The 22,527-nt window shown below is 41.8% G+C and overlaps 1 protein-coding gene across 1 annotated transcript in view; it reads left to right on the plus strand.

Moving 5' to 3' along the window:
• Window positions 1-19,950, plus strand: part of Lin9 (lin-9 DREAM MuvB core complex component) — a 48,646-nt gene extending 28,696 nt beyond the window's left edge. The window contains exons 9-13 of the mRNA XM_029475773.1: window positions 4,474-4,554; window positions 10,160-10,285; window positions 17,246-17,425; window positions 17,545-17,642; window positions 18,531-19,950. Coding sequence (XP_029331633.1) covers window positions 4,474-4,554; window positions 10,160-10,285; window positions 17,246-17,425; window positions 17,545-17,642; window positions 18,531-18,636 — 591 coding nt within the window. The 3' untranslated portion in view covers window positions 18,637-19,950. The remainder of the gene's footprint in view (window positions 1-4,473; window positions 4,555-10,159; window positions 10,286-17,245; window positions 17,426-17,544; window positions 17,643-18,530) is intronic.
• The last annotated feature ends 2,577 nt before the right edge of the window (window positions 19,951-22,527 follow it).

The raw sequence follows: 22,527 nt of genomic DNA on the forward strand, positions 1-22,527 counted from the left end.
ACTGTAGCTGTCTTCAGACACACCAGAAGAGGGAGTCAGATCTCGTTACAGATGGTTGTGAGCCACCATGTGGTTGCTGGGATTTGAACTCCGGACCTTTGGAAGAGCAGTTGGGTACTCTTACCCACTGAGCCATCTCACCAGCCCACCAACAAATTCTTAAAACAAAGTTATAATACCCCAAAATAATTTGAGTTGTCTCTCCCCTGCCCTTTTTTAGATAAGAAATTACTGTTTACTTACTAGGGATTAGACACCAAGAAATCTAAGTCTAAATTAAAGTATAGAAGCATTTAACAGTCTTTCTGAATAGTCTGACTTAGAAATGTAATGAGTTATTTTGTTTGTTTGTTTGTTTGTTTGTTTGTTTTTCTGGAGATAGGGTCTCACTATGTAGCTCTAGCTGTCCTGGAACTTAACTATGTAGGCCAAGCTGTCCTGGAACTTAAAGAGATCTGCCTGCCTCTGCCTCTGTGTGCTGGGATTAAAGATTTGTGCCATTATGCTTGGTTTGAGCGATTGGTTTTGAAAATTAGATTAAATAAGGCCAGATCAAAGATCAAGACTGGGAAGCTGAGCAGGGTGCTTCGAGTTCACAGCCAGCCTAAGCTGGTAGCTAGACGCTTGACTCTGACAGAAAAGGAAATGAGAGATTACACAGTTCTATTAGATCATAGGCTAGGAAGCTGGAGAGATGAGTCAGTCAGTGGTTAAGAGTACTAACTGCTCTTCCAGAGGACCAGGATTCAATTCCCAGCACCCACATGCGGTCAGTCCATAACTGCAAGATCTAACACCCTCACCCAGACATGCATGCAGGCAAGTCACAATGCACATAAAATAAAAATAAATTATTTTTAAAAACAATAGTCTAGTATTGTTTTGAGGGTTCTTACCCTACTTTGAAAATAATAAAAATAATATTTTAGAAAATAATATTAATAATAATATACATTATAATAATTATTTTAGAAAAAAAATTTTGAGCTGAGCAGTGCTAGAACATGCCTTTAATCCTGATACTCTGGAGGCAGAGGCAGGTAGATCTCTGAGTTCAAGGCCAGCCTGGCCTATAGAGAGCTCTAGGACAGCCAGGGCTATATAGAGAAATGTCTTGAAAAAACAAACAAAAAAATACACACATACACATTGTTTGTTTGTTGAGATTATAATACAATGAAATTATCTCCTTCCTTTTTCTCTATTCAGCCTTTCATATATCCCCTCTTGCCCTCTCTCAAATTTGTAGCCTCTATTTTAAAAATTGCTGGTGTGTGTGTTCCCGAACATAAGAATACAACAACCTGCTCATAGGTATAATGTTACTTATATGTTTGTGATTTTCTAGGAATGATCATTTAGTGTTGGACGACCATCAATTGATATATTTAGTACCCAATTAATATAAAATTCTGTACCAAATATATATAAAACCTCCCTGAGTTTCTCCCACTCAGCTTTCCTTAGTTACCTGTAGTCCTTTGTTCCACATTAGCGTGTCTGCTGGTATTTTCCTTGTTTGAGTCTAGTCTGGGCAGCCTTCCTGGTGAGACTCGATGTGGAAGGTTTCCCGGGCATTTCTAGGCTACACAGTCTAGCAACAAACTTCCTGCTCCTCCGTCTCTACAGCCTCCCTCTTTGGCAGTGGTCTTGGTCAGTAGGTACAAGAGTTGTGTTGTTGATGTATTTGTATTGATAATTAGGACTGAACTTCACAACTGTGCGTTCTAATGAGTTGTGGTTTTCTGTGAGAAGTGAGAACTGTATTCACTGTGGGTATAAGGATAAATATTTAAAACATGGTTAGCTGGTTTAGTAAAGTGGTGATTGTAGGTTCCCCTTCAAGACCCATGACTTCACTATTCCTAAAATACAGTCTTTATTTTATTTTTTGGTTTCTTGAGACAGGGTTTCTCTGTGTTGCCCTGGCTGTCCTGTAACTTACTCTGTAGACCAGGCCGGCCTCGAACTCAGAAATCCACCTGCCTCTGCCTCCCAAGTGCTGGGATTAAAGGCATTCGTTACCACTGCCTGGCCAGTCTTTATTTTATAAAAGTACTTAGAATGTAATTCAATAAAATATTAAATGTTAAAATATAAAATATTTAAATATTAAATATTAAATGTTAAACTTTAGGGTAATATTTCAATGAAGTTTTATATGCATGTTCATAGAATTTTATATTAATTGTATATTAAATAATTAGTCTTGCAATATGCCTTTTGGCTTACAGGGTAGATAAGCTATTTTTATATGAAGGGTTGAAAATATGAAGTCAGGACTTGTCCCTTGCAACAATCCTTGAAAGACATACCCGGAGAGACCTGTAAGCCAAGGGAGCCTAGGTGGATGCATTGTCCTGTTGTCTGCTCTACTGGTGTCTTTATTGGTGCTTAGGTATTTGATCTTCATGGGTGTTGTTTTGCTTTGGGGCTTTTCTGGAGGGACAGTTTTAAGTTCATAGCAAAGTTAAGAGTAACATATATGTTTCAGATAACCCCCTGCCTCACACATGCATAATGAATGTGCTTCATCAGTGTGGTGCATTTGTTACAGTAAATGAGTTTGTACTGTTACCATTTTCCCCAAGAAGCTATATTACAGTAGAGCTCACTCCAGGGATTGTTTGTAAAAGTTTGAACAAAAGTCTTTCTGTTGTTGTTTCTAGCTGCAACTCTTTTGCCTAGTTTCTCTGTATTTAAAAAAAAAAAAAAAGGAAACAAATTGATAAAGGAAAATGGACTTATTTATATTTTGGAAAGACTCCTACTTTCTTTCTGCCCTTCCTTAAGTGATGTTACAGTCCTGTAGAAAGATGGAATGAGAGAGAGAGAGAGAGAGCGCACACTGGAGGGAATGTATGGTGATGTAAGCCTCCCCTGTTCCTGGTCTTCCCAGGCTTCCCTTTCTCCAGCATGCTGACTGCTGTGGTAGCTTCGGTTCTCCACTGTCTTATGGTCTCCAGTTCAGTAGTCTGGGAGGCAGAGGGAGACTGCCAGGGCTTCCCTTTCCTGGGCCTCGGCACGGGAATGTAGTGGTAGCTCCCTCTCCCCTTTAACAACTTTAACTTGAGGGATTCGGGTTGTTGTGCCATCTGTTAGTGCTGGGATTGTGCCTGAAAGGAGTGCTGGGCAGACTGCATTCATGCTTCCTCCTGTCTCCTGACAGCCTGGCATCTCCTCTCCTCTCAGCACTGCTGGATGGATGTGCCACCCTCTTATGGCCATCCACTCACTAAAGTCTTGCTTGCTTCTGGGTTTTGGTCATTGTAAATTCTGACTCTATCCTAAGGATCTATGTGTAGGTTGTTGTGTAGCTATATAAGAAACTTAATAATGGGATCTAGAGGTTTGGTTGCAGTTGTAGCTCCCCCACCCCACCCCTTCCCTGCACACACACCCTTTGGTTTTTTGGGGTCTGGGGTTTTGGTTTTGTTGTTTTGAAATGAAGTCTGCATGTATCCTAGGCTGGGCTGGAATGGGCCTTTAGCAAAGAATGACCTCGATGTCCCTGTCTCCACTTCCAGGTGCTAGGATTGCAGATTACAGTGCCTGATGTATATGATGCTGGGATCCAGCCCAGCACCTGGCGAGTGCTCGGGGAGCGCTGTACTCACTGAGCAGCGCCCAGCCCCTGGGGGCTGTGCTTTTGCAGACAGTTTTGTATTCAGTTGATAGGACTGTGAGTTTCATTTGTTGGCTGTCACTGATGAGTTATTAATCGTTAATATTGCAAAGATGGAGTCTAGAGGCATGCGTGTGGCAGAGCTCATCCACATCTTGTGTTATTATTACTTCCTTCTTTTCCCTCCCCTCCTTTAACAAAGACCTTTTTTTAAAAGTTCATTTCTGCCGCGCAGTGGTGGCGCACTCCTTTAATCCCAGCACTCGGGAGGCAGAGGCAGGGGGATTTCTGAGTTCAAGGCCAGCCTGGTCTACAAAGTGAGTTCCAGGACAGCCAGGGCAACACAGAGAAACCCTGTCTCGAAAAACAAAATAAAATAAACAAACAAACAGACCAAAAAAACAACAAACAATCAAAACCCAGTTGGTTCTCTCCTTCCACCCTGTGGGAATCAGATTCGGCTGGTCAGGCTTGTTAGTGCATGCCATCTTATAAGCCATCCTACCACCTCTAATTACGGTCAGCCTTAAAACAATATTTCCTTTTCATACGTTGTGTTTTGAGTCAGGGCCTCATGTAGACTAGGCTGGCCTGGAACTTGCTGTGTAGCCTCAGATGGCCTCTGACTTGTGATCTCCTGCTGTAGTGCCCTGAGTGCTGAAGTTGAATGTATGTCCTGTGCTGAGTACACAGTAGTTTTGCTTACTGTGCACATGTAAGAATAAAATGCTTTGCCATATTGAGGCACTAAAATGTACCATTAGGACATGTGTGTGAAAACTAGAAATTTGATATATCTGAATGTCTCTACTTACACATTTCTAACACATTTCTCTTTCTGTCTACAGACTAAGTTATCAAAAATTCTCATGATTAAAAAAGAGCATATAAAGAAATTAAGGGAGATGAACACAGAAGCAGAAAAGCTGGTAAGGACTTAAGGATTTATCTCCCTTTGTTTACTTGTTCAATTTTAAAATGGTGAGGCCTTCTGATTTTTTTTTTTTTAATACTTTCTGGGAAAAAAACCTTTGAGGCTTGCTTGCTTGTTTGTTTGTTTTTACTTGAGATCAGGTCTTAGACAGTGTCCCTAGCTAGTCTGAAGTGAATTGTATAGACCAGGCTGGCTTCCAACTTCTGACAGTCATCCTGCATTTGCCTCCTGGTGCTGGGACCACAGGCTTGTGCCACCACATGTGGTTGCAATAAATATGACTTTAGATCATTATTTTATTTTACCTTTTCTTAGTATATTGAATCCATGCTACTAATTCAGCAGTGGATAGACTACCTTACCCATTACCATTAGACCACTGACTACACAGTTGCATAGGATTAATGGATGGCTTAGCTTCATGGGTCATTTCTATGAGCATAGAATTCCTAAGACTAATACATCTCACTAAGGACGTTTGAGTGACAGGTTTTTAAAGGGCTTCAGAATAAGGTACTAATGTTGTCATAGTTAAGTTAACTTGACGGAGAGTTTATTATTCAGGGGAGTCCAAAAAACTGAGTCAGTTTTATTTGTAAGAAAGAACTAGTGGAAGTTTCGGGTTTTTAAATATTCGTTTTATTTATATGTCTGTGTCTGTGTGAATATATGCTATATATGTACATACATACAGGTACGCCTGGAAGAGCCGTGTGTACTCTTAGTTGCTGAGCCATCTCTCTATCCCCTTTGAAACTGTTTATATAAAATCATTCTTTAAAAGTAACTCTTGCCTTTAATCCCAGCACTTGGGAGGGAGAGACAGGTGGATTTCTGAGTTTGAGGCTAGCCTGATCTACAGAGTGATTTCCAAGACAGCCATACTACACAGAGAAACCCTGTTCTAACTTCAGGTGTTTCAATATTAACTAGTAGTATCACTAACTAGTAGTTTTTATCTATTTTTTCTAGCCTCTATACTCAAATACTTAAGTTAAAAGCTAGTTTATGTTTAATTTTACCAAATAATTTGAGTACTTCACTCTTTTTTCACCTCTAAGGATTAGACATAGCTCTTTGTTCAAAGTATATGTTCTTACAAAGAAAATTAGTCTGTTAAAATTTCCTTTTACCCAAGAAAAAAAAATTGTGTGTGTGTGTGTGTTGTATGTCTGTGCACATGGATGTGCAGGATATATGTACACTAGTGTCAGGTGTCTTCTTCAGTCATTCTCCACAGGAGATTACGCCCGCTCTCTCAGTGAACCTGGGGCTCATGGGGTCAGGTAGGCTGCCTGATTCTAGGAACCACCTCTTTGCTACCCAGTGCTGTGTTACAAGCAGTGTGTGCGCTGGGTTACACATTCAGGTCCTTCTTATGAGGTAAGCCTTTACTCAGTGAGCCATCATCTTCCTAAACCCACACACATTGTATCAAGTTTTTCAGAGTATAGTTTTTTTTTTAATAATTATTTATTTATTCTATGTATATGAATACACTGTTGCCGTCTTCAGACACACCAGAAGAGGGCATCAGATCCCATTACAGATGATTGTGAGCCATCATGTAGTTGCTGGGAATTGAACTCAGGACCTTTGGAAGAGCAGTCAGTGCTCTTAACCACTGAGCCATCTCTCCAGCCCCCAGAATATAGCTTTAAACTAGATTTTTTTTTTTTTGATCAAATTAGATAGTACTGGTAAATTAGTAAAAGTTTGAGTTCATTAACTTCAATATATCTTTTCTATTTTAGATTATTCAAATATTCCTTAGCATATTAAAATGATACATGTGGAGCTGGAGAGATGGCTCAGCGGTTAAGAGCACTGGCTGCTCTTCCAGAGGTCCTGAGTTCAATCCCCAGCAACCACATGGTGGCTCACAACCATCTATAATGGGATCCGATGCACTCTTCTGGTGTGTCTGAAGACAGTGACAGTGTACTCATATAAACTAAATAAATAAGTCTTAAAGAAGAAAAAAAAGAAAACCTCAACTTTGCAACTAAGCATGGATGCACACACCTATAATCATAGCACTTGGGAGGTGGAGGCAGGAGGGTTGTGAGTTTAAAGCCTACCTGAGTTATAAAAAAACTGATGCTCAACTATGTTAATGATCAGGGTAATGTGAGTACACAGGTACCATTCACACTTTTTTAAAGATTTTAGTTTATGTGTATGTGTGATTTGTTAGCATTATGTCTATTAAAGACCTAATAGCAAATATGGGTAAAGTTTTACAAGTTAAAACTTTCTATTTCACAACTCAAGATGACTCTATCTACTGAAAAAAAAGCCCTATATATGTAACATATCCTCAGCAACAGTGTAACTATTAAATTAGAGGCAGCCCAGATACCAGCAAGTAGTGATTCTTATAAGGAGTACTGTATAGCAACAGGTGAGCTAACATGTATATTTGCAGTGGGAGGGATAAACCTCACCAGTGGTGGCTTAGCCGAAGTTCTGGTACTTAGCAGGGAGAGGACTGAGGGTCGCTGCAGATCATTGCTTTATATAATGAGCTCTCGACTATGCAGAACTACATACCAAGATGCTTTCTCAAAAATACATTCTGGCCGTGCAGTGGTGGCGCACGCCTTTAATCCCAGCACTTGGGAGGCAGAGGCAGGCGGATTTCTGAGTTCGAGGCCAGCCTGGTCTAAAGAGTGAGTTCCAGGACAGCCAGGGCTACACAGAGAAATCCTGTCTCAATCTCCCCTCCCCTCAAAATATATATACACATATATTGTTTCATCATACTTTATAAAACGAAGTTAATACATAACTATGAATTTGAGGTATTGGTTTCTTTGGAAAGAGAAACTAGAAATACCACAGGTAGGGTTATAGGAATTGGTGTTTTCTTAATTGGCCTAGGTGAGTTTCCCTATTATTACTTTACCTAGTCCTCCCACACCCACCCCTTTGGTTTTTTGAGACAGGGTTTCTCTGTGTTGCCCTGGTTCTCCTAGAACTTGCTCTGTAGACCAGGCTGGCCTGGAGCTCACAGAGATCCACCTGTCTCTGCCTCCAGAGCACTGGGACTAAAGGCATGCTCCACCACCATCCAGCTAATTTCCCTACTTTTTTTGAGATAGAATTGGTGCTCGGTCAGCTGTACTTGGGTGAATTTCATAATTCCACCATGTGCCTGTGAAGCCACTACCATATGCTCTGCTAAAAAAAAAATATTTCCTGCTATTCTAAAATTTCTTTTGGTAATCTCTCCCTGATTTCTAGGCAGCCATTGATATGCTGTCTGACATCCTGGGTTAGGATTGGTTTATATTTTCTAGAATACTGTGTAAATAGAATCATACAGTCTGCATGAGCTCTTTTCATGCCTGGTTTTCACATAAAGAGTTTGGGACACACATACTTAATGACAGGATTCAGAATACGCCATTTTTTTTTTTTTACCTTCAGTGCCAATGATCAAATCAGGGCCCTGGGCTTGCAGCCCTGAGCTGCTCCTCCCTTTGTGATGGGCCACACTTTATCCATTCATTTATAGATGAGCTTTGGATTTGTCCTAATTTTCAATTTCTCTAAAATTGCTGTGAACATTGGTATACAGGTCTTTGTATAGACAGCTGTTTTTATTTCTCTTGGCATGTTTATGATACGTGAGTATTTAGCTTTTTACAAACTTGTGTTTTTATACAGGTGTGTTTACTATGCACACACTCTCTATTGAATTGTATATGTTTGTGCAATTTTATATTAAAACTTCAGTTAAGACAAAACTGTTAACAAACAAGATAACTGTTGGGCACTCAGGGAGCAAAAGCAGGCAGATCTCATGAGTCACGGCCAGCCTACTGTACATAGCATCTTCTAGGCCAGCCAGGGTTATATGGTGAAACTCTGTGTCAAAAGCGAAACAGCGCTGGGCTGGGCTTGGTGGCGCACGCCTTTAGTCCCAGCACTCAGGAGGCAGAGGCAGAGGCAGAGGCAGGAGGATTTCTGAGTTCGAGGCCAGCCTAATCTACAGAGTGAGTTCCAGGACAGCCAGGGCTACACAGACAAACTCTGTCTCAAGAAACCAACCCCCCCCCCAAAAAAAAAAAGCAAAACAAAACTAGTTTTCCCCCATACTGGGAATGTACCTAGGCGCTGACATGCTAGCCATCACTCTGTCACTGGGCTGTACCCCAGCCCTATGACGTTGCCTTTTCTAGCTGGAAGTTATATCTGTGTGGTTTCATTCGAGCATTTGGGAAGTTCATATATAGCCTGACAGCTCATTCTTCCCCACTCACTTAACCTGTTACTTGACACATGACATTATACTTATTCCCTTTATTCCTCTGGTACCATCTTCCGGCTCCCTATGGGGACTGCCACGTGTGGTGCAGAGACATACTTGCAGTCAACTACCCATACACATAAAAATAAAAATCTAAAAAAAATGTATGGTATGTGAAGAATGCTTATATAACTCTCCATTGGTTAGTGTGCAAGGAAGTGCTCATACTTTGTTCAGTGAGAAGATAAGCTACTGCTCTCCTAGAAGGCGGCTCACCATAGCACTGGCCAGAAACCTACTTCTGCATTATATGTATTACCTATTACTATGAGAAACATCATGACCAAGGTGACTTACAGAGGAATTTGGCTAGGTTTATGGCTCTGAAACAGTAAGAGTCCATCTTGGTGGCAGGAGCAGGACGCTGAGAGCTCACATTCTCAACCATAATACAAGCTAGAGAAAGCTGGCTGCAAGTGTCACGGCGTCTCAGAGCCAACCTCCAGGGTCTTTTCTTCCGTCGAAGCTGTAGCTCCTAAACTTTCCCAGCGAGTTCCACCAAATATCCAAACATCTGAGCCCATGGAGGACATTTCTCATTCAAATGACTACGTCTGCTCTCCCCACACTCATTGGCTTGTGGCCAAATTAATACAAAGTGAATTTAGACCAAATTCAAAGGTCCCTGTAGCCTTTCACAGACTCAACACTGTTTCAGAGTCCAAAGTCTCTTGAAACTCAAGACAATCTCTTAATTATAAACTTCTGTAAAATCAAAAAGAGAATTACATATTTTCTATCAGGGCATAGTGTGGAAAAACTGGGTCAAAGCAAGACTGGAACCCAGAGGCAAACACCAAACTCTGGAGCTCATCTCTGATGTCAAAAGGGTGTTTGCTTCATTTAAGTTTTCTGTATATAAAATTTCTACTAAACGAAGTAAGTGGGAGCCTGAGAGATGGTTGAGTGGCTAAGAGTGCATCCTGCCCTTGCAGAGAACCTGAGGGCGGTTCCTAGTGCTCACTTGGAGTAGCCCACTACAACCTGTAACTCCAGCAGTCCTGTACTTCTGACCTCCATGGACATTGGGATTTATTGCGTACATCCACAATCTCACCTAACTTAAAACAATCAAATAAAAGAAAAAAGAGTGAGTAGCAGACATTAGGCATCCCTAAGAGCAAGGGCAAACTCCTTGTACTGTTAACACCATTATCAGGGAAGAACAGTGCCACTGCGTATAGGCAGGTATAACGACCTGCCGGCGATTTTAGATCTCTTTTAGATTATAGAAATTGTATTGTTAACAAGACAGAACCTTATCAGATCTGTTTTTTCATGTCAGAAATCCTATTCCATGCCCATTGGCATTGAGTTTCAGCGGAGATACGCAACCATCGTCCTGGAGCTTGAGCAGCTGAACAAGGACCTGAACAAAGTTCTGCATAAAGTTCAGCAGTATTGCTATGAGGTGAGTGGTTTATATTGCTTTCACTGGTTTTTTGTTTTGTTTTGTTTTTTGTTTTTTTGAGATGGGGTCTCACTTTGTAGCTATGGCTGTTCTGGACTTGCTCTGGAGACCAGGCTGGCCTCCAGCTCAGAAATCCGCCTGCTTCCGCCTCCTAGTGCTGGGATTAAAGGCGTGCGCCACCATGCACAGCCTAATGTGTGTTGCTTTCCCTCCATGTTTTGTTATTTGAAGCTTAATGATTTTACCTTCACCTTTTGTAGGCTCTAAGTTAAACCAGTATCTTTAAAAGGCTTTTTATCAGGACTGCAGTTTGCATATATATTTGCTCATATCAGTATTAAGAGTATTTTACACACAGTAAACTATCAATTTTCAATTACTAACTTACAAATGATATTGTTCTATCAAAAAAAAAAAAAAACTTAGAGTTAAAAATCTAGAAAAAGAATTATCTTTTGTGTTTTGATGGTGCCTGTGTGCATGCATATTCATGTTCCTTTGTTGGGGGCAGGTACTTAGGTACCAGAGTCAGCAGCCGGTTTCAGGCATCATTGCTCAGGAACTATGGACCTTGTTTTTATCACACAGGGTCTCACTGGGACCCAGGACTCACTAATTAAGCATCTGTTTCTGCCTCCCCAAGTCTGGAATTGCAAGTACAAACTGTCACGCCTGCTCTTTACTTGTGCTGAGGATCAAACTCAGGTATTCATGGTGGTCCTGATAGTGCTTCATGTACCATTCATTTCCCCAATCCCTTGTTTGATTCTTTGAAACAGTCTAGTCTGTGTTAGCCTTGTACTCATAATTCTTCTACCTCACCCTCCTCTAGCCCAAGTGCTAGAATTACAGACATGCACTGTTGCGCCTGGCAGAACAATTACTCTTAACTCCACTGTGGAAGAATTTTAATCCAGCAACATGGCTGCTCTGGCAAGGAAAACATCCGAAGACCTGGGTCTAAAAGATGCAGCTGGAATATAGACATGCCCCCAGTACACACCTTTAATCCCAAATAATGCAGTGAGGTTAGTTTGAAAGTGACTACTCATTGAGGGGCAGACAAAGTGACAAGTCAGAAGATTTGGCAGGATGATTCTGAGATAGGATACACCCAACTCTCACAAGAACAATGGAAAGAGAGCAGAGCAGAGTGTGTGCCATGGTCAGTCATTTGGGAGTCAGTTAAGTTTGGTGCAGTGGAGTTGAGTTCTTTCATGACTTCGTGCAGTTCTGTGCAAATCAGCAGAAGCCACTTTTACCAGGACAGTTTTACAGAGAAGGTTCCAAGCAAAGACAGGAGGAGCCAGAGAATAAGAAGGAGCCAGAAGATTAGGACAGATTGCCAGAGTTAGTTTGCAGCCAAGCAGAGCAATTCAAAGCCGAGAGAAGCCATATTGAATCAGTCAGCTTGAGGAGGAGTTTGAGCCAAGACAGCTGAGTTAAACCAGCCAACTAGAGTTCACAAAGAACTGGAAAGGGTGAGGGTATTCAGCAGGAAGTCTAGGAGGCTGAAACATTCTAGGCCTAGGTTAGCAGACAGAGACTGGAAGCTGAAGCCTTCGAGGTCAGACTTGCAGACATTAAGATTGTATGGAAACTAGAAGCTTCCAGGCCTAGGTCTAGAAATAGTACAGAGAAAGCAATGCTCAGGGCTCAGCCCAAGCCATGTCATCTTAGCACTCATCCCTTCATCTGAGGAAACAAAACCAGGACTTACATTTACTTTGCCACTATCCCAGAAACCATAACTTGGTTTACTTACTGTGATCTTTTTTTCCCTTAAATATGTGGGTGTTTGCCTGTTCATATGCTTCTGCACCATGTGTGTGCCATTGGAGGCCAGAGGGGGTGTCAACTCCTCTGGCACTGGAGTTACAGACTGTTATTAGCCATCATGGGGTGCTGGGCCCTCTGCCAGAGCAACGAGCACTAGCCATCCATCTAGCCACCTCCTCAGCCTCCTCCTTATTTAAATGTATGAGTGTTGTCTACGAGTATATATGTGCACCGTGTGTGTGCTTAGTGCCTCCAGAAGTCAGAGAGGGCCGTGGGTCCCCTGCAACTGGAGTTAAAAGTAGTTCCGAGTCACCACATGTGTGTGGAAGGAACCTAAACCTGAATCCTCTGCAAAAGCAATCCTCTGTGCCACTCTTCCTCCTTTCAGCCATGCCTTAGAGCTGTGAGGCTTGGGTTTCAGGGACTGGGTCACAAAAGTGCGAGGGTACTTCAGCCATCTCCTAAATTTGAAACTCTTACTGCGGAGTAAGTATTAAACTATCATGATGGATTCAGAATGCTCCTGCTTTTACGTTCTTTGAGGCTGTGTTTCTAGTAAAGCCCCATTCTATTTGGTTTTGTTGTTGTTGTTTTGTTTTGTTTTGAGACAGGGTTTCTCTGTATAGCCCTGGCTGTCCTGGAACTCACCCTGTAGACCAGGCTGGCCTCGAACTCAGAAATCCACCTGCCTCTGCCTCCCAAGGGCTGGGATTAAAGGCGTGTGCCACCACTGCCCAGGCCCATTTTATTTGTGATAGGAGATTCTAACCACTGAGTTGACAAGTCCCAAATCTGCCACAGATGACGACGTCTAGCTACTTAAACTGAACTGAGAGGATGAGTTGTAGCCTCCTATGCCTGTTCTTTCAGCCATCCAACCTCACACACCCCCCCCTCACCCCTGCATCCTTTTCGTGGTTCTGGGAATGGCATAACCAGGGCTTTGCATATTCTAGGCAAGTTCTTTGCCAGTAAGCTGTATTTCTGATCCCTCGGTTTAATGATACAGTATTGCTCTACAGCCAAGGCTGGCCTTGAGCTTAAAATCTTTCCACTGCTGCTTCCTCAGTGCTGAGATTGGAGGTGTGCCACTGTGCTTAACTGTGTCATTATTTCTATTTTCCTGATACTTACCTGCTACCTACCTGTCAGTGACTTGTTCTAGTAAATAGATTTCCTGCCCTGCCTAACATCTATCTGGAGCAAGTATAGACCACAGGGTTTAAGAGACTTCCATAACAGAATGACACATAAAGATGGGGCTTACACATGAGTCTGTGCTGGCCCCAAGGACATTTCTGATAGGCCTCTTTCCTATCATATCCATCTCCACAAAGCTCTTCAAGTTCAGCAGCAATGTAAAGAAACAGTAACCTAAGCATCATGACTAAGTAGTGTGTTCCTTAGTACACACAGACAGGCGAGCACACACTCACCAAAAGGAATATACCAGAATGTGCATTCCCTATTACTCCCCAGAATGAGAAAATTGATGCCAAAATAAATAAAGTTTAAAAATCAGAACCTTGGGGCTGTAGTGATGGCTCAGCAGTTAAAAGTACTGGGTGCTCTTCAAGGAGACCCAGGTTTGATTTCCAGTAGCCTTATGGTAGTTATTCATTGCAGTATTACTAGTGACTGCAAACATTTGAAAAACAGTTATATTCCAACTCTAGGAAGTTGACCGAATAAGTTAAGTTATGGGACCCTCCACAGAACAAAGGGGCTGGAGAGATGGCTCAGTGGTTAAGAGCACTGACTGCTCTTCTAGAGGTCCTGAGTTCAAATCCCAACAACCACATGGTGGCACACAACCATCTGTAACGGAATCTGATGCCCTCTTCTGGTGTGTCTGAAGATGGCAACAGTGTACTCTTTTTTTTTTTTTTTTTTTTAAGATTTATTTATTATCAATAAGTACACTATAGCTGTCTTCAGACATTCTAGAAAAGAGAGTCAGACCTTGTTACAGATGATTGTGAGCCACCATATGGTTGCTGGGATTTGAACTCATGACCTTCGAAAGAGCAGTTGGTGCTCTTACCCACTGAGCCATCTCACCAGCCCCGGCAACAGTGTACTCTTAGACATAAAATAAACAAATAAATCTAAAAAAAAAGAAAGAAGAGCTGGAGTGTTGACTCAGTGATTAAGAGCACTTACTGCTCTTGCAGAGGACCTACGTTCCATTCCTAGTACCCGTATGATGGCTCACAAACATCTGGAGTTGATCCAATGCTCTCTTCTGATCTCCACAGGTACCAGGTATGCATGTAGTGTACAGACATACATGTAGACAAAAACATCATACACAGCCGGGTGTGGTGGCGCACGCCTTTAATCCCAGCACTTGGGAGGCAGAGGCAGGCGGATTTTTGAGTTCTAGGCCAGCCTGGTCTACAAAGTGAGTGCCAGGACAGCCAGGGTTACACAGAGAAACCCTGTCTCGAAAAACCAAAAAAAAAAAAAAAAAACATACACATAAAATAATTTTAAAAACTAAGAGAGAGAGAGAGAGAGAGAGATCTTCCTGATAAAATGTAAATTTCAGGATATTTTTAGTTTGATTATTATCAGAATTCTGTGTATGCATGCATGTATACATGTGTACATGCAGGCTCACATGCCATGGCACACATGTGGAAGTCAGAGGACAACTTTCCTTTTACCATGGGTTATAGCGTTGAGCTCAGGTCATCAGACTTGAGAGGGAGCACATTTATCTGCTGAACCATCTCACTTGTCCTCCAGGACTTACTGTTGTGTAACAAACAAACAAAACTGTAAAGCATGCAGACGAGGTGTGGGGACAGCATCCTGCAGTCCACGCTGTTCTGGACACTGATGAGCCTGGGAGTTTGAAGCCAGCCTAGGCAACATAGTGAGCTTGATGAAAGCCCTTCTCAATAAACAAGCCGGGGGGGGGGGGGGGGGAGTGTGGGGGTGGATGGTGGATTTCCTGGGGCAGGGATGGCACTTGACTTTTGGGATATGTGGAAATAAAATTCATTTTTACCTGCTTCCTTCCTTTCTACAGAAAGGATAAAGCCATAGTCTGGTTTGAGTATAGGGTGGTATTGGAAAGGTGGGAGGAATAGCATGTACTTGAATGTTTGTTTCGCCTGTAAATATAAATAAACTGACTGGGGTGTAGCTCAGTAGTAGAATACTTGCATGGCTTGTTCAAGGCCAAGTTTGATCCACTGCAAAATCAGGATGGAACAAATCGAGAAGCTAAGGCCGCTTTTCTGGTAAAGTCCTTACTGCTGCACAGGTGATCGCAGCACTGTGGAAGGACAGCTGTGCTTGTCGGCTCAGTGCTAGGGAAGCAGGGGCAGGCAGGCCACTCCAGGTGAGTCACCAGCTTCAGGTCAGGGATAGATGGACAGACTGACAAAGGATACCTGGAATTGACCCCTGGCCGTCTGTACACATGTGCACACACGCAGAAACATTTATATACACACATACAGAGAGGACACTCTGAAGAGAAAACCAAGTCAGCACAAGGCAGTTCTCTAAGTGAGCCCCGCGAGAGATGAAGCCTGACTGCAGCTCAGTGGACTCACCATCCACCAGTGGCCTAAAGGAGCAGTCCTGGAACTCCTGTGCATTCTAGGGCTGAGCAAATGAGTATCTTGTGGATAATGGGAGCCAGGTTTCTCTCTCACTGTGGGGTTGTGAGAAGAGAGACTACATCCTAAGGCATTAGATAGGCACAGGAAGCCAGTATGAGTTCATGGATTGTTTATAGCAGGTGTAACTAAATATGTGTGTCTATTAGCCTACGAGCAATGATGTCCTAGCAGCAAAGAACACACCTCACAGCCAAGTTTGGTCTCAACATTATCCCCAGAAAAAGGAAATAGGGATTCTTAAAAAGAGGCAGTCTCACCTTTAATCCCAGCACTTGGGAGGCAGAGGCAGGCGGATTTCTGAGTTTGAGGCCAGCCTGATCTACAGAGTGAGTTCCAGGACAGCCAGGGCTACACAGAGAAACCCTGCCTCAAAAAAAAAAAAAAAAAAAAAAAAAAAAGGGGCGGGGGTGGGGCAGTCTCAGGACCTAGGGCAGCAAGAGCAGAAGATGAATATGGACCATTTTACTATGCCAGGAAAATGTACCCCACACTATGTGGACATTTAAGACAGTATCATCATAGAGTTCTGATGGCCAAATCTAAGCTTCAGAATAAAGAGCTTAGCGTCCATAGATTAACAGAATTCATACATACTGGTATTTTAAAAGTGCCTACTTGGGCTGGGGCAATGGCTCAGTAGAGTGCTTGCCACTCAAGCATGAGGACCTGAGTTCAAATCCTCAGTACCTTCTTAAAAGCCAGGTGCAGTGGTATAAACCTGTGATCCTATTACTGTCAGAGAAATGGACACAGAGCCAGGTGGATCTCTGAAATTGATTGGTATAGGCCATCCTGCCTAACCAAATTGGTGAGCTTTGGGTTTAGTGAGAGACCTTGTCTCAAAAAAGAAAGATGGAAAATGGCCAGGAAAAGATACATGGGGCTGGAGAGATGGCTCAGTGGTTCGATGCACTCACTGCTCCTGCGGAGAACCTGGGTTCAGTTCCCAGCACACAATTCAGCAGCTCACAAGTGCTTGTTACTCCAGCTTCTCGGGATCCGATGCCTCTGGCCTCTTTGGGCACCTATATCCACATGGTACATATAACACGTACACACTCAGTAATCATAACAATAAACTTAAATAAATAAAGGTAACATTTGACAACCACCATAGTAATGATTGATAGAACCATTGGGCATCATTAGATGTTCACACTGGTCAGGGAAACGGTGATGCCAAACAAGATACATAGCCTCGAAGTCTGTTCTTGAATACTAGTTAAAAAGGAAATTTTCACTATGTAGAAATCTGTCAAACACTTTACTATTTAACAGAGTAGAAAACTGCATCTTACCAGTAATGAGACAGATGACCACTGGGTACCGTGCAGTAATGATGCACAGAGAAGACTGCATCACACTGCGGTGCTCCTGCCAGAAATGTGCAGTGTAATCATGGTGGCTCACATAGCCTGCATGCAGGGATAGTAGCCAGGTCCTCCAAGTGTCCTTGACTCCACATGTATGCCATGGCACACTCATGTCCACACACACATACCATTGTCAGGGTGTGTCTCATGTTTTACTCCTGCATGTTCAGCTTGCACCAGACCAGGGACTCCAGCCTGCTGATCAGCCAACAGACCTGAGACGGAGGTGTGAGGAAGAAGCCCAGGAAATCGTCCGGCAAGCCAACTCTGCCTCCGGACAGCCCTGTGTAGAAAATGAAAATCTGACGGATTTGATCTCCAGGCTCACTGCAATTTTATTACAAATTAAGGTAAATTTGAGAGAAATTAGCTTTAATGTTTTTTATCCTAAGAAAAACATATTAATTTGTTCCTACTTATGTTTATATTTAAGCTAAAATTTAAATTTTGAAAACTTTTTTCCCTGTAGTGTCTGGCAGAGGGAGGAGACCTGAATTCCTTTGAATTCAAATCTCTCACAGATTCATTAAATGACATAAAAAACACAATAGATGCTTCTAATATCAGGTAAGTCATAGGTATGTGATGATGTGTGAGAATTCTGCTTATTTGTACAGTATTTGTGTATTTGATTTATCCTTTAAATTTATTTAGACAAGCTTTTCACTTCTAGTCATCCTGTTGACGGACAGATGTGTTACATAAGCTCTGAATGAAGGCATCAGGACATAAGCTCTGGGTTTGGTTTACTGCAGAGCAGTGACCCTTTCAGTACCGTCAGTGCCCTGGCACACCTTTGCTCCTAGCGTGCAGCTCGGAAACAGATCTGCACCTTCCCTAAAGGCTTTTTCTTACCTTTTGTTTTGTTTTGTTTGTTTGTTTGTTTGTTGTTTGAGGCGACAGGTTCTCTCTGTGTAGCCCAGCTGTCCTGGAACTCACTTTGTAAACTGGCCTCAAACTCACAGAGATCAGCCTACCTCCCAAGTACTGAGATTAAAGGCTTGAGCCACTGTTGCCCAGCTCTTAGCTGTTTTCTAAGAAATATCTATTTACTAATTAAGTGCCCCAGTCACCAAAAAAAAAAGCTTTCTCTGAGGTCTCGAGAAGGCTCAATAGCCTGACACATGAGCTCAGTCCATAGTCCCCATATAAAGGCGGATGGGGAGACCAACTTAACAGTTGTCTTCTGACTTCTGCGTGTGTACCACAGCATGCATGTGCACACAGTAATAAATGCATACGTTGTAGGGCTGTTAGGATGGCATTTGCCATAGAAGCCTGGAGATCTGAGCTCAGTCCTCAGAACCCAAATAAAGGCAGAGAGAAAGAACAGACTCCACAAAAGTATTTCCTGACTGCCACAGTTATGCCATGGCATACACAATAATAATAATGAGTTTAATGTTTTGTTTTTCCTAATTTTGCAATAGTTAATCTTATTTTCTCTTCCTTTAGTTGTTTTCAGAATAACGTAGAAATTCATGTTGCACATATCCAGAGTGGCCTGAGCCAGATGGGAAACTTACACGCCTTTGCAGCCAACAACACGAACAGAGACTGAGCACAGGATCCTGGTACCCAGCTGCACACAACCATGGTCTGAGGAGTCCTCGTCCTTAACCTATGCTTCCAACACCAGATAACCTAGCTGCTGGAAAACCGGAGAACTGTACATCTCCAGATATGGCTTTTTAATACACTGTACTGCTTCTTCAACCAGCATTGTGCTGACCAGCATTTATTTATTGTTCTTTTATTATCCAGATGCAGTAGTGTTGCTTATATTTCCTGTTTATCAGCAAACATTTTTAACCGGAAACTCTCTGAACGTACTATCCCATGGAGGATAAACCACTGTTTTATACATGCATGAATTCTGCTCAGCACATGCAGATGACTCCTGTGACAGACAGAGAACATGAAGAAGCACGGTCTTTCCATGCATGATGGTGGGAATCCCATCCGAGAATCACTGGTCCAGTGGAGTTAGTTGACATTATATCTTGGGCTGCAAAATAGACGTCATGAGTGTGGGAGTGCGAGTCTTAAAGGAACCCGCTGGGGTACAGATGGGAAACATGGACTTAAGTGTATGTTTCATATACTGACAGTGGGACATGGTTCTATAGATCAATTATAATAATAAATATTTTAATTTATCATAATTTATAAAAGCTTTGTTGTTTATCAGCAGAGGAAATGAAGGAGCAGGAGGGACTGTACTGCGCACCGCTGGATCCCAGCGGGTGGACTTGGCACGCCTTCCATGATTCAGGGCACAAGTGTTAAGTGTTGAGACTTATTTTAAAAAAGACTGATGACACACTATTTTCGTATTTTTTTGTTTATTTGCACAACTTTAAACCAGATTACTGGTTAAAATTCAACAGTACACAATTTATAAAGTGAAAATATTTTATAAGGAAAGCATATTACGTGTGAATACAGAGAGAGGTTTGGCTTTAGTTGTTTGGTTTGGTTTTGTTTTTTCTTTTTAAGAAAAACCCTGCCTAAAATAATCTTGTAAAAAGTATGTATTTTAAAATTTTTGTTTTAATATAGAATATTATAAAGCCAAAATATAATTGTTTTCAGATTGGAGTTTAAAATAGAGCTATAGAGGTGGTTCTGATTCTTTGACGTCTCATAAAATGAGACTTTTGTATATTAATGTATAATAAAACTGAAATAAGATTATTTTCCTTGAAATTTTTGTATAGTTTAAAAATGCTTCTGTGTTCTTTGTTGGTATTGGGCCACTGCAGATCTTAGTGCAGAGTTTATATTTAGCTAGATTGTTATGTTAATTAAGAAATGCATAAATCTTTTATTCTTAATATTTGTAATTCTAAATAAATCAATCTATGAAATTTAATGCTGTCTGAGAATCTTACTAACATAGATGATAGTTAATTCTATTTAGAATGTTTTCAGAGGGCGGATGAGAGGTGCCCAGAGGCCAGTGTGGCCATCTGACTTTTGTGGTTACTTCTGAGCAGAGCATCCACACACTAACAAATAAAAAGGAATCCTTTTTTTTTTTTTTTTTTTTTTTTTAATCCAGGTATAGTAGTGTAGTTATCCCAGCACTAGGGACCTGGCAGGGGCCGGTCGTTTCTGTGGATTCTACATAGAACCTGTCTTTTTAAAAAAAAAAAAATTATATTTTTTTAATGTTAACAAGAGTGACAGCTTCCGCTAAGTTTTTAGGTGATACAGTACTGATTGGTGGCCAAGTCTCTTATGTATCTGTTGTCGTTTATTTTAAGTCAAATTCTCAATGTGTTGCCCAAGCAGGCTTTGCAGCTGAGATTTAAGATATTCCACCATACCCAGCTCTGAGTATCTGGAAAGTCATTCCCGTCCAGTTTTTCATCTGTGAGTAGATCATTGTGGAAACACTAAGCAAGTAAACTATTTTTCTTAGTATAGACCAGAAAAAGGCTAAATTTAATACAGTCTGCCTAGAAGTAAATAAATGTGACTTTTTTTTTTAATATTGCTAAACGCTTACTTGTTACACTTAAGACAGACCTCATTTGTACATTGTTACGTCCTTCAGTGCTCTGTGTCCACAGCAGAGCCTGTGCCTAAGACTATGGCTGAAGTTTATTTTTGTTAAGGAAAGAAGCACTAATTGAAGCAGTTGTTCTGAGTCAGATGTGCTTGGCCTTGAATGACACTGTCATTGGTGAGCATGTTTGCAGCCCTACAAAAAGCTCCCAAGGCCACATGGAGCCAAGAGACTGGAGCTCAGTGACCTGTTAGCTCAAAAGTCAAATTCACTGGTCACCAAGAATGAAAAAGCAAACGACAAAAAAACCAAAAAAAAAAAAAAACCAGATTTGCCTATTAAATTTTCTTTATTTAGTTGGTCTGGTATGAGTAAACCCATAATCCCAGCTTATTGGGAGGCTGAAGCAGAAAGATTATAAGCCTGTGCTACAGAGTGAATTCAATACGAGCATTGGTGACTTGGTAAGATGCTGTCTCAAAAGGTTAAAAAAAAAAGGAGCGGGGTGCAAAAGGGGTCAGGCAGTGGTAGCACGTGCCTTTAATACCTGCACTCAGGAGGACTGGATCTCTTGAATTCAGGGCTACCCTGATCTACAGAGTGAGTCCCCTGTCAGCCAGAGCTACACAGAGAAACCCTGTCTCAAAAACCCTTTCTGTCAGCCAGGCAGTGGTGGCGCACACCTTTAATCCCAACACTTGGGAGGCAGAGGCAGGTGGATATCTGAGTTTAAGGCCAGCCTGGTCTACAAAGTGAGTTCCAGGACAGCCAGGGCTACTCAAAAAAAAAAAAAACCAAAACACCTTTCTGTCTTCCTGTTTGTCTTCCTTCCTTCCTTCCTTCCTTCCTTCCTTCCTTCCTTCCTTCCTTCCTTCCTTCCTTCCTTTTCTCCATCTCAGAAAAACCTTTCTTTCTTCCTGTCTCCTTTTTATGTGTATGGATCTTTTCCCTGTGTGTACATACGTGCACCATTTGTATGTCTGGTGCCCAAAGAATCCAGAAGAGGACATCAGATCTGGAACCAAAATTAAGGAAAGTTAAAAACCATGTGGGTGCTAGGAATTGAATTTGTGTCGTCTTCAAGAGCAACAAGAGTTCGTAATCGCTGAGCCATCTCTAACCCCTAATTACATGGTTTCTTTTTGACAGTGATTCTGAGTATACCTAAGTTTAAGGTGTTCTGATATCTTCTCCATCTTGTCACTGGATTTGCATCATCTCAATTGGCCTCAACTATCATCTAAACTGTCACCAGTTTAAGTGAGGCTCTGATGGTGAGACCCCAAACTACCATATCAGTATTTTAGATCTTAAGTTCACTTAGTCATTTACATACACTAGGAACTCTGAAACCAAAATATCCATGAGTCTTAATGTATTTTGAACAAGCACAGGTAAGTGTGGTTTGAATGAGAATGGCCCCTATAACTCAAAGGTTTCAATACTTGGTCCCCAGTCAGTAGAATTGTTTGGGAAGGATTGGGAGGTGTGGTCTCATGGAAGGTGTATGTTACTGGGGGTTGGGCTTTAAGACTTCAGAAGCTACACCATCCCCCATACTCTACTTCCTTGTTTCCAAATGTGAACTCTTCCTGTCATCATGCCTTGACTTCTCCATCATGGATGCTACCCCTCTGTGACTGTCAGCCCAATTCAATATTTTATAAGTTGTCCTGGTCCATTGTGTTTATCACAGCAACGGAAAAGTAAGCCAATAAACTTTTCAAAAATTTTTTTCTTTAATCTATTTATTTTGTATGTGTGTACTTATGTGGGTGCACACCATAGCACACATATGGAAGTCAAAAAGACAACTTAAAGAAACCCGTTCTCCCTTCCACCATGTGGGTCTTGGGGATCAAACTCAGGTTGTCAGGCCTGATGGCCATGTGTCTACCTCCACTGAGCCATCTTAGCAGCCCGGCAAGTAAGCTCACT

This window comes from Mus caroli, chromosome 1, assembly GCF_900094665.2.
Source record: "Mus caroli chromosome 1, CAROLI_EIJ_v1.1, whole genome shotgun sequence".
Taxonomy (NCBI): Eukaryota; Metazoa; Chordata; class Mammalia; order Rodentia; family Muridae; genus Mus; species Mus caroli.